Raw genomic sequence first — 12,385 nt, forward strand, 5'->3', positions numbered from 1 at the left:
AAATTATCAATAAGTGAACCGATTTACGTACATCAATGAATTTTCGTTCGATTCAAAATCTTTGTCTCTTTGCCTTTTAGGGGGAAGTACTGTAATCTTAGTTTATTTTTCTTACTCCTCTTAAAAGGAAGTACTGAAATCGCAGTTTAATTTTGCTATTTCCCTACAAATACCTTCCTATTTTATTCAAAACGCTTTCTCAAAAAAATTGTTATTGAGGTTTGGGCACCACAACTTTAATCATTCTTTAAAAAGATCTCTCCAGTGGTAGTTATGGTTCCGACTTAACACCTTATCAAGTTATAATGATAAAATTGCTTATTCCAAATTTTAAAAAAATCTGTAAAGCAGATACACTAATACCTCACTTTGCGTCGTGGTTACGTTCCAAAAAAACACGATGCAAATTGAAACGACGCAAAGTGAATTAAGATTTTCTATAGTAAACCATGTAAAGATCGAAGATAGGTTCCAGGGTTACGGAAATACTACTTTTTAAAAAGAAAATTGAACAAAGTAAACATTTAAAAAGCAAAAATAATATAAAATTTTATTAGATATTTAAAATTAATTTAAGAAAAACAAAATTAAAATTAATCACTGTCTGATGAGTCCATAGTTGCTGTTGTCGTAAGTCGGCTTTCTTTCACAAAGAATTGGTCCAATTGGTTTGCTGAACAGCTTTTCTTTTTCAACGTAAAATAAATTTCCTTGTAGCAATTGATATTCGTAGACTACCGCCTGGGACACTTTAAAACTCCTTCCGCAGTCAGGATCGATTTTTAAAAAAATCTCCATAGCTTCGTCAATCAAACACATCGCTTTGGAAATTTGTTTGGAGGTTAAATTTTGCTCTTCGGAGATTTCTATTGAACGGTCACTGTCATCTTCTTCATTAGCAATAGTTCTTCATTAGAGAATTCTTGGTTGTGCGAGGTTAGCAATTCATTTATGTCAGTCTCCTCCAAAGCTTCAAAATTAGACTCTCTAGCTAAATTAGAAATTTCATGACGAACAGCTGGTGTACCATCAACTTCTGCAGCGCATTTTCGGTGAACACATTCAGGCCATATTGTGCGCCAAACACCATTCATGCAAGATGGTTTAACCTCCTCCCACGAATCGGAAATAATATCTATGGCTTTCATAATGTTGAACTTGTCCGTGTAGAGCCCGACTAAAATTAACAAAACAAAGTGAAAATAAAACTGCAAATTGCGTTGATTTCTAGTTAGAAAGGGAATCCCCGAGTTTTGATGGCATGGCGCAATTAGAAACAAAAGTGTTACCCATCTTTTAGAAAACAACGCAACTTCGAAAATCTAACGACGCAGAGTGAAAATTAGTACTAATTAAACAGCGACGCAACTTCGAAAAAACGCAAAACGAAACGACGCAAAGCGAGGTATTGGTGTATGTAAAACTTTGCAAAATAGACAAAAAGGAAAATCTATCCAAAAGGTACAAAAATCTCCTTAACAAAAACTTACAGTTTAAAATGTATATTATACATTTTATCACAATTATTACAAAAAATATTATGTATTTTAATATGGCCAGCATAAGGGTCTGTGACATCTAATAAATTCTAAACTATATTAATGAAAATGTAATGCAGTAAAATTACTTAATTGATATCAATTAAGCCTGAATGAAATGATGGGTACTTGCTGATTTGTGTACTTTTTGGCGTTTAATCAACCTTTATACTTAACATTTTAAACTGTATGTTTTTTTTAAGGAGATATATTATTAAATTTGTGGTTATAAAAAAATGAAAAAAGTCCTTTCAACTATATATTGTAACCGCGTAGGTTGGCAGATCTGTCAGGGACAGCTAGCGCCAGTAGCGGAACCCAACGAAATAATAATAACCTTCCTTATTTTTTCCTTATTAATCAGCTTTAGTTTTGTTATTTTATTATTAGTTTACCTTAGTTTATCTTTTGTTATGCAATAGTGCATGGTTTCTCTTTTAGTTTCACCAAGCATGTCTATCTAGCATTACTCTTCTGCTTGTATATATCAATTTCTTTGTTATTATCTATGCGATTGTAAGTATTTCTATGTATATATATATTTCTGTAAATATCCCTGTACAATAATTGTAAATAGACACTTTATTTAACGTGAGATAGGTAACTGCTTCGACCTCCCCTACTCACCTGAGCTCCCCAAGGAGAAGTATTACAGTTCAAAACAGTTTGGTCATAATAATAATGATAATATGCAAAGCTTATTGAGCTTTTGGCCAGAGATTCAAGCCTTTCTCGAGTTTTTATACAGAATATTATTACCAATTTTTACTTACTTTCTCTTACTATAATTTTAAAATGCTTTGCGACCTTGATTGCCGGGACCGTTAGCGGAGATGACCACAGGGATCTTCACAGACGTTAAATCGCACATTTCGCCTTCTGCTACTGCCGGAGAGTCCAGTACTTACCCCTCTTCGCTGTCATTTGTTGTCATTGTTGATATTCAGGACAATGACAGCAATACCAGGGAACATCACATACGTTAAATCGCACATTTCGCCTTCTGCTACTGCCGGAGAGTCTAGTACTTACCCCTCTTCGCTGTCATTTGTTGTCATTATTGGTATACACGTCAGTGACAGCAATAACAGCTCTCCGGATCCATTAGGAGTGTTAAGGCGTGTGCCGCCCTTTCTTGGCGGTGCCGTTTGACGGTTTTCCCTTTTTCCTGTTTCTGTCTCTTTCTCATTTTCCCTTTCTCGCACTACGCGTTATCTCGCGATAATCCTTTCCTTTCTTGTCGCCGCTAAATATTTTAATCTTTCTACTCTTTTGTAGGTCTGTTTATTTCTTTAGGGTTCCCACACTATCAAACCCTTCCCCTTCTCTATTCTCTCTAAACGGAGTTGTTATATCCGTTTGTAGTCAGCCGACGTCCGGCTCTGCTGTACTTCACATCTAGTTCGCGAACGCTGCATCCCCACATCATTGCGCACTGCTTCATCACGCGACTACTTCTTGTCTCTGCCAAGGAAACCTTATTGTGCATCTGAGAGTCAACGCAGCTACCAGTTCGTGAGTCTAAGCCTGGCCAGCTGTTCGCATCAAGTACCGCTTCTTATACTTCCGCTTCATCGTTGTCTACTTCCGTCACTCGAGTCTGCCTGTTGGTGTACTTCTTACCGCATCTCAGCCTGCTACGAGTCACTTCCGCTGATATATCTAGCACTTCGCTTCATCCGCATCTAGTGCATTGATTGTACTACTACCCCTTCCTCATCCGCATCTGGTGCACTATTACCCTCCACTCTTCCACTTACCCCACTTCCAATTCTGATACGCCTCTTTGGGCATAACCCAAATATTTCTTACGCTTCTAGGAGCTCAACTACACATTACACACACACACACATCTCTACACAATTGTTTACCTAAGCTCTTAATAGTTCCTATTCCCTTCTACCGCTTATTTAGAGATCTTTCACCGCCTGGCGGATGCTGTGTGCGCTCGCTTCCGGTCCTTCGTAGGTAAGTGTTTCCTTTCTACCGATTTTTTATTGTTACATATTTTCTTTGTATTACATGTAATAATCGATTGCAGTGCCTCCCTCGAGCACCTACCGCGATTTTAAATTGCGTTTACGTCACCTTCCCCTCGCCGTATCCTCCTTGTAAGCCTTACGCGCTCACAAGGAGTATGTGGATAGCCTAATTGTTCATGGATCCGTGATACCCCTGTGTGTATTCTCAACCAGTAACACAAATAATTTTTTTACTAACATCTCTTACTCTTCACAATGAACAAACCGCCTGGAGTGATAACTGATGTATGTGTCGATTCTGATAAAGTGTCAGGCATTTCTTGAAAATGACACTCTGCTATTTTATTTTTATAACATCTGTCATTCTATAAGATCATTTTGGGCGGGAAAATTTATTTTATGGGCATTCTTTGGGAGGGGCATTCTAATGTTTCCTTAAGTATATTTATTTTTATTTATTTAAATTTACAACTGGCTTAACCCATAGGGGCCCTTCAGTATATCAAAATAAATTTTGTTTCAAGTCAGGAATCAAGATTCTGAATAAATTATATACGTAATGTAGGCCTATCACTTCTTGAAGACAGTTTATCAGTTAAATTTAGTTTAATAGGACTTTAAGAAAGTCGACAACTTCCATGATAAGACTCCTCTCTCATAAGTACTTATAGTACAGTGAATTAGTAAGAATTGGAATCTATTAATAGTAAAACTCAAAATTTTCAAAAAAATTTATAAGTTATATCTTCTACAAGTTACAGTAAGAATAAGTCGAGCGAGTGTTCACATCAGTTATATTTATGTCATTAAAAAAATTTTTTTCCAACAAATAGAACTGGGACAAGGAAAAACGCCATTTTGACAATTTCTTCTTTCTATTTATTTTCATTTTTGGTTTTTATTTTATATTAGAAATTGTATTTATATACATAAGTATATTTTATAATATACATATATATATAAAATGTACTCTGGATGAATTTATAGACGTGAGCAACCGTACCATCCACCCAGACCTGCGAATCTGTTTCTGTCCTTGCCCAATCCCGCTAACTCCAAACTTTACCTACACCATAATCCCTTAATCAGCCACTTGTCCCGCACAAACCTCCTCATCAAATCCTCCTCGCAGACTGAGGCGCCGATGGCCTCACGATCACCTAGTCGCTAAGATAAACAAGACCAGCCTTCGTATTCAATCCATTCGGTATTTTACATTAACCGGCTTATGATGGTCATCGTTGGATGGCCTTCTTTCAAGTCCTGCCAGTGATTTTATTTTATTTCCTTATTTATTTATCATTTTATCTTGTTTTTACTTTACTTTTTACTTTATTTTATTTTAGTTTCTATTTCAAGATACAGTAAACAGGATACAGTAAACATACATGCTACAGGAATGGGGGCAACCGGGTTGTCAACTCCAAAAAAATATAAATAAATAAAAACACAATCTGATACTTTAATTAAAAAAAATAATTATAAATATCTTGAAAAGTAGATGGTAAATTATGAGAGGCGATTTAGCAGGCGCGGATGACATCCAGCTGTAACATTGTTCTGGAAAATTACGCACAGAGATGCTGATCCAGACGGAATAGGCACAAAGAGGAGTAAAGCTGAAGTAGGTTTCCAGGGAGCACAAGGTATCATTGGTGCCACATTGATGCGTGGCGCTTCCTATACCATACACCATTCCTTTGCAAAGCAGCGGGCCTCCTTTATAGGTGAAACATGGTGTTTGCCAGGAAGACAGTTTGCCGCAGAGAAAGCTACCATTATTTTTTTTGCAACCACATCCTGACCATTTATAGTCAATATTGTAAATATTCATGTGCAAAACTGTATCATTACACTTATTATTGGCGAAACCTAATGCAATACACGTATTTTCATCTTTATGATGTGAATATCTGTACCAAAAATATCCAGGATCATAAAAATACTGAGTCCCATTGACAATCTTGGATTTATCCATCTGCACTTTATCCAACAGAGGTAACCTGATCAAAGCAATGTCGTGCGTCTTTGTAGGAGCATCGTATTTAGGATGTACAGATACATACGAGGAACCTACCTCGTTTACCGTTTCGGCGGTGTAATCATCAACGCCAAATATGACCACAGCTTTTCTATCTATAAACTCTATTCCATCAAAACAGCTGGCCGCTGTGACAACATGGACCTCAGATAAGAAAAACCCAGAGCACACCCTTCTTGTAGGATCTTCTTTAGAGGGAATGATGATTGCGGCCACGTAGAGTGCATTGGTTATCCTCCTCTGAAGACTAGACATTAATCCTCGTTTTGCAACCTTCCCAACCATCTCGTGATTGGACACATTACCAGCTCTAGCATAGTGCGCTAACAGTAGTGCCACTACAACTATCTTAATTAAACCGTCCAAGAACATCTTTATATAATTATTGCTTAGAATTTGTAACAAGCTACATCACATAAGTGTTCTGATTTCTTCTCAAGGGAACGCTATTTTATAAACATAATTTGGATAATTTGAAATATATTGGTTTATTAAACTCTATAAATTCAACATATGTAATAATACGTATAATTATCAGCATACCTAATAATTTCACATGTTCGATAAAAGTATCGGACCAAATGATTAATAATAATCAACCCTTATTCAAAAGTCCTACCGAACAGTTTTATTAATAATAATACTTTTTGATAATAATAATAATAATAATAATAATACCAAATACTAATTGGACACCGTAACACACGACAGCCTGAGACACGCTATTCAAAACCAACTATTCCCACATAAGAATGGCTATGTTTACCACCGTACGACGACAATTGGTAAGAATAATCATCCACTTTCACAATCTTAGTACTATCCATCTGCATTTTATTCGACCGACGTAACTCGATCAAGGCAATGTCGTTGGCCCTTGTAGGAGCATCGTATTCAGGATGTAACCATACATGTATGGAACCTACCTCGTTTACTGTTTCGACGGTGTAATCATCAACGCCAAATATGACCACAGCTTGTCTATCTCTAACCTTTCTTATGTAAAAACAGCTGGCCGCTGTGACTACATGGAACTCATGATACAGTAAACAGGATACAGTAAACATACATGCTACAGGAATGGGAGCAACCTGGTGGTCAACTCCAAAAAAAAATAATAAATAAAAACAATCTGATACTTTAATTAAAAACAATAATTATAAATATGATGAAGGATAGATGGTGAATTATGAAGGGCGATTTAGCAGGCGCGGATGACATCATGCTGTTACATTGACTTGGAAAATTAGGCACATACTTGCTGATCCATCGGAAATAGGGACAAAGATAAGTAAAGCTGAAGAAGGTTCGCAGGGAGCACAAGGTATCAATGGGGCCACATTGATGCGCGGCGCTTCCTATACCATATACCATCCCTTTGCAAATCAGCGGGCCTCCTTTATGGGTGTTTGCCAGTAAGACAGTTTGCCGCAGAGAAAGTTACGATTATTTTTTTTACAACCACATCCTGCCCATTTATAGCTAATATTGTAAATATTCAAGTGCAAAACTGTATCATTATGGATATTATTGGAAAAACCTAATGCAATACAAGTATTGTCATTTTTATAATGTGGATATTTGTACCAATAATATTCAGGATCATTATCAAAATCATCCCCATAGACAATCTTTTATTTATCCATCTGCACTTTATTCGAACGAGGTAACTGGATCAAAGCAATGTCATTGGCCTTTGGAGGACCAGAGTATTCAGGATGTAACCATACTTGTATGGAACCTACCTCGTTTACCGTTTCGGCGGTGTAATCATCAACGCCAAATATGACCACAGCTTTTCTATCTCTAACCTTTCTTCCGTCAAAACAGCTGGCCACTGTGACTACCCAGAACTCATGTAGGAAAAACCCAGAGCACACCCTTCTTGTAGGATCATCTTTAGAGGGAATGATGACTGCGGCCACGTAGAGTGCATTGGTTATTCTCTTCTGAAGACTAGGCGATAATTCTCGATTCTTTCCAACAATCTTCTGATTGGTCAGATTTCCAGCACTAGCATAGTGAGCTAACAGTAGTGCCACTACAACTATCTTAATTAAACCGTCCAAGAACATCTTTATATAATTATTGCCTAGAATTTGAAACAAGCTACATCACCTAATTGTTCTGATTTCTTCTCAAGGGAACGCCATTTTATAAACATAATTTGGATAATTTGAAATATTTTGGTTTATTAAACTCTATAAATTCAACATATGCGCAATCGTAATAATTTCATATGATAGATAAAAGTATCGGACCAAATGATTAATAAAAAAAATAATCAACCCTTATACAACTGTTCTACCGGACAGCTTTATTAATAATAATACTTTATTATTATTTTTAAACATAAAAACAATAAATAAATCAAGAAAATAAAACTTAAGTAAAGAAAAAACCAAACTGATGATAAAGACGAACAAGTACTAAAAGCCGTCTGCCAGAGTTTACCACGTTGATTCCAGAATAACAAAATATAATATCACTTGGAATAAAAGGAAATAAAATAAAAGTAGAAGATTAAGAAAAAGGAAAAATACTGAATGAATGAATAAAGGAAAATAGAAAAACAAAAGAAAATTTAAAAAAAGAATAAATAATACTAAGAAAGGTTTGAATCCATTGAAATCTTATTCTCCAGGCATGGCGGGCGTAAGAAATCATGACGCCTCATGAAAACTGGTCATTTATAGAATTTAAAATTTCCCCTAGTAGCCGGTGTTCCGACAGAAGAGAACACTCGCCCAAAAAGTGGTATAAGTCCTCTCGAACATTCGAGTTACATAGAGAGCATCTCTCGACATCTGGATCTCTCTGTAACCAAGGTGTGTAATTCAGGAAAAGTAACTCTGAAGAGAAGAAAACGGTCAGTAATCAATGCGCAATCTACAGCCTCCACACAGCGGGCGGTCTCGATTTGAGACACAAGCCCAGAGAGAGTGGCGTTCCAAGTAGGCAAACTTTCTAAGGATCCAGAAAAGTTCAAATTGTAAAGACGAAATAGGGAGTGTTTAAACCAGAATGCATTTCTTTTTATTATTTGAAGAGCGGTGATCTTAGGAAGACGAAAATCATCCATCGACAAGACTTTGAGGCAGTATTTAATATGCTAATTCTGTGTAAAAGACTGAATAGAGTCTAAAGCAGTCTCATTGATCAACATATAATTGGGAGTACAAGAAGGGCAGAGCAAACAACTTTTTAAGTAAAAAACGTTGAAACTTTTTCAAACAATCGAAGGATTGAAACCCGCCCGATTTGGCAACCGTAACACACGTCAGCCCGCGACACGCTATTCAAAACTTGAAGTTTAGCATCCAAAGGGACATTTGTATTGAGTATAAAGCTGGACCAAACCGTGTTTACGCCCAGTTTAGCTGTGGAAATCCGCTGTGTAAAAGCCAGCTAAGAGAGAGGCCCCAGTTGGGTTGGTGGCAGTATGTGTTTCCCTAGCCAGCGAGCGGCAGGTGGGAGTGAGACAGACGGAGTTAAGAGTGAGACAGACGGCGTTGGAGTGGGGCAGTCGCAGTTAAAGGGAGGCAGACACAGCTGGAGTCAGTTAATCTTGGAGAGACAGTTTTGGGAGACACAGTTTGACCGAGTCAGTGTTGCGTAGTGCTTCAGTGATAGCTAGTTGGGCAGGTAGTCAGTTAGTGAGTAAAGCTTTGTTAGTGCTTTTGAGACTAGCGCAATTCGGTGCAGTGCGGACCAGTGGTCAGTCGTGGAACAGTTTTGTGGCGTTACGTAGTGAGTAAGTAACAGTAAACTGTGGTGACTATTGTAAATGGTAAATGCAATGAATAGCGTTAGTTGCTTGTAAATGTTAATGTGAGTAACATTAATGTGTTAATAAATCAGGTTATTACTTACAAATTTAGCGAGTTTTATTATTTATTGAACCCACATAAATTAAATTAACTAGCGGCAGGAACTAGTTGTAGTTGTGAAGTTTTTAGTAAAAGGACAAAATCTATACAGTATATTAATCGATAAACTGATAGAAGTGTTCTCACAGACGGCAGAAGAACCTCAGGATGATTTAGCCTGCACTGGCTGATGGGTGCTGGAGAGACCGGAAGCTGTAGTATCAAAGTAGTTCTGCTGTAGAGTGTCAGTGCGAGGAGCATTTATGAACTGGGAGAAGTTCCCTCCTACCATTTAGCATTTAGGGTTGCAACCCCGTCATCATTCGCAAAACGGAAGCCCTCCATGAATGACCACGTAAATTTACAGCCTTCCACCCATAGAAAATTCGTTCGTAGCCTAACATTGATCTTGAATTTCACGAAGGTCTCAGGCAACATTTTAGTGTCCCGTGAGAATCCCGTATAGAGGTGTTTAGATTAACGGGACACAAAAAAGTTGCTAGAACATTTCTGTTTGCTAGAGCTGTATCTCAGTTCTGTCCAGACGAGAAAGTTAAAAAGAGCTAGACTAAGTAGCTAGAGTGCTCTAGATGTGACGCCTTGTGTCAAGTTGCGAGAGTAGTGTCAGATCTGCCAACATGGACATGGTCTCTCTACGCCCTGTACTGCTCTAGTGCAATTTACTTGTCCGCCTCTTTAATATGAAAACAGACCTCGTGTCAATTGCTCGTGCGGCTATTGCCATAGCTGTGCTTATTAAAAGAAAATGGGCACAGAGAGCAACCATACCATCCACAAAGACCTGTGAATCCCATCCGTTTGCCCTATCCCGCTAACTCCAAACTTTACCTACACCACAATCCCTTAATCAGCCACTTGTCCCGCACTAACCTCCCCGTCAAATCCTCTACGCAGACTGAGGCACCGATGGCCTCACACCTGGTCGCTGAGATAAACAAGACCAGACTTCGTATTCAATCCATTCGGTATTTTACTTTAACCGGCTTATGATGGTCATCGTTGGATGGCCTTCTTTCAAGTCCTGCCAGTGATTTTATTTTACTTATTTATCAATTTATCTTGTTTTTCCTTTACTATTTCCTTTATTTTTTGATTTATTAAAGAAAAAAGTACATACCACAAAAAGAAAAACTGAAAACATTTCTCGCTATGGATCAAATTCGTCAGCAGGGTTGCAAAAAAATAGAAATACAAATTAAAAATAAAATTTAATATTTAAAAATTAAAAATAAATCATAATTCAATTCTTTAACTATAGCATAGTTAGCATAGTTAACTATAGCATAGTTCTATAGGAGGGTGCATCTTTTAAATATTTACAAAATGCTTGCCAATATAAACCATTTAAATAACTGCAAAGTTCATTTTCATTGAGAGTAAATTTATTAAAATATCTTTTTTCGAAAATGTTTCAAAAATTGGACAGACTGCAATCTGGTGGGTTACATTTTCTATTTGATTAAAATTAAATAACGAGCACAACTGACACAACTCAAAAAGCAAAAGGCCTGTAATTTAAATAAAACAGTTCGTAAACGAGCTTTTAAAATCAACTTCACATCACTGAATGGCAAAAAAATCAAAATAATTACAGCTTATAATTTAGTTTAGGATACAGCCCATGAAAAACTACTTTTTCTGCAACCATGTAGGAATGTTCTCATTACTCAATTAAAATCAGCTGTGTAATGCCCAACTTTACCTCACTAGTGGGGAAAAATTCCCGTTAGTGTCACTTTCCTCACCAGTGAGCGAAAAAACTTTATTGTGCTTCCTTGATATATCTTATAAGAAGTTTTGTTATTAAATATTTTCTGTAAAACTTTAATAAGCTTATTTAAATATATTTTATTTAAATAATTAAAAAACGAATATTAAAAAATAAAATAAAAATTGAAAGGAATATAGAAATAAAAATAATATTTTAATAAATAATTAGATATTTTTAATTATAACTGTTCGGTCGTGGCCGAGGACCCTCGGCCAGTTCGGCTAACTTCCGACTCCCGCGGCTCAGTCTCGCGCCCGCGCGCGTACTAATGTACGCATCCGCCTTAATTTCCTGCTATCACTATCGCCAATTACTAAGTCTTATTTTTTATTCAATAATTTTCAGTATATTAAAATTTTAGTTTCCGTTTCTTATGCCAAATGCGTCACTACCTATCGCTTCTATATCCTTTATTTGTTTTTTCTATTCTAAGCCCTTTGCCCCACTACTTCCTTTGAACCATGTGGTCACCTTTCCAGTCTGTGCAGTTCCCTGCTAGTCCTTGTTTAAGACGCTTCTCTGCTCAAGCTTTTAGCAACTTAACGCCTCTCAACCCGCTACGCTTCACTACCGCTGACATCTAGCAGCCCGCATATTCCACCGCATCTATCGCATTTATTGCACTTTTCCCCTTCATTCTTCCGCTTACCTCATTCCCACTTCCGATACGTTCCTCAGAGCTCAACACACTCACACACTTACCTAAACATACATACACGCTTCCGCACCCCAGCTTCCTTTCCTCTCATCGCTTCTCCGGCCGCTTATCAACATACCTCACGCACATCGCTCCTTGCAAAGGGTAAGTACCTTCCCCTTTTTCTTCTACTTCCTTTTATTTTTATTTTTTCTATTCTTATTTGTTTACTATTATTTCGTGCAGCGCCCACTTGGGCATTTGGGTGTAGGCGTACTCGCGCGCCTACAATAACAGTTAAAAAGGTTATAGTGTTACCTTATAGAAATTTAAAATGGATTCTAGTTATTCCTGTTTAGTTTTTTTTTTTAGTTAATAACCCTAATGGTTGCAGAAAAAATATAATATTTAACTCGAGTGTAAAGTATTTTCCTCACACTCGGCAATTTGCACTTGCACTCGCCTCGTTTCGCCCGCTCGTGCGTGCAAACCCTGCCTCGTGTGAGGAAAAGAACTACTTTACACA

General features: G+C 37.2%; 2 protein-coding genes across 21 annotated transcripts in view; both read right to left on the bottom strand.

Moving 5' to 3' along the window:
• gogo (thrombospondin-1 like protein golden goal) overlaps nt 1-12,385 on the bottom strand; it is a 499,603-nt gene that overhangs the window by 359,369 nt on the left and 127,849 nt on the right. The window lies entirely within an intron of this gene.
• Nucleotides 513-7,937, bottom strand: LOC141452526 (uncharacterized). Of its 3 annotated transcripts, none has more exons than XM_074124792.1 (2): nt 7,307-7,937; nt 513-1,177 (listed from the first exon to the last, which is right to left on the bottom strand). In XM_074124792.1, the coding sequence occupies exons 1-2, from the start codon at nt 7,634-7,636 to the stop codon at nt 1,145-1,147; spliced, it is 363 nt and encodes a 120-aa protein (XP_073980893.1). In that variant the 5' UTR covers nt 7,637-7,937; the 3' UTR covers nt 513-1,144. The 3 variants fall into 3 exon arrangements, 2 of the variants coding, with proteins under 2 accessions (XP_073980893.1, XP_073980884.1); XM_074124783.1 differs by having other exon boundaries at nt 526-1,177; nt 5,598-7,922; XR_012457442.1 differs by having other exon boundaries at nt 527-1,177; nt 5,598-7,926.

Source organism: Rhodnius prolixus, unplaced genomic scaffold, assembly GCF_049639745.1.
Source record: "Rhodnius prolixus isolate KJV_2025 unplaced genomic scaffold, Rpr scaffold_1, whole genome shotgun sequence".
Classification (NCBI taxonomy): domain Eukaryota; kingdom Metazoa; phylum Arthropoda; class Insecta; order Hemiptera; family Reduviidae; genus Rhodnius; species Rhodnius prolixus.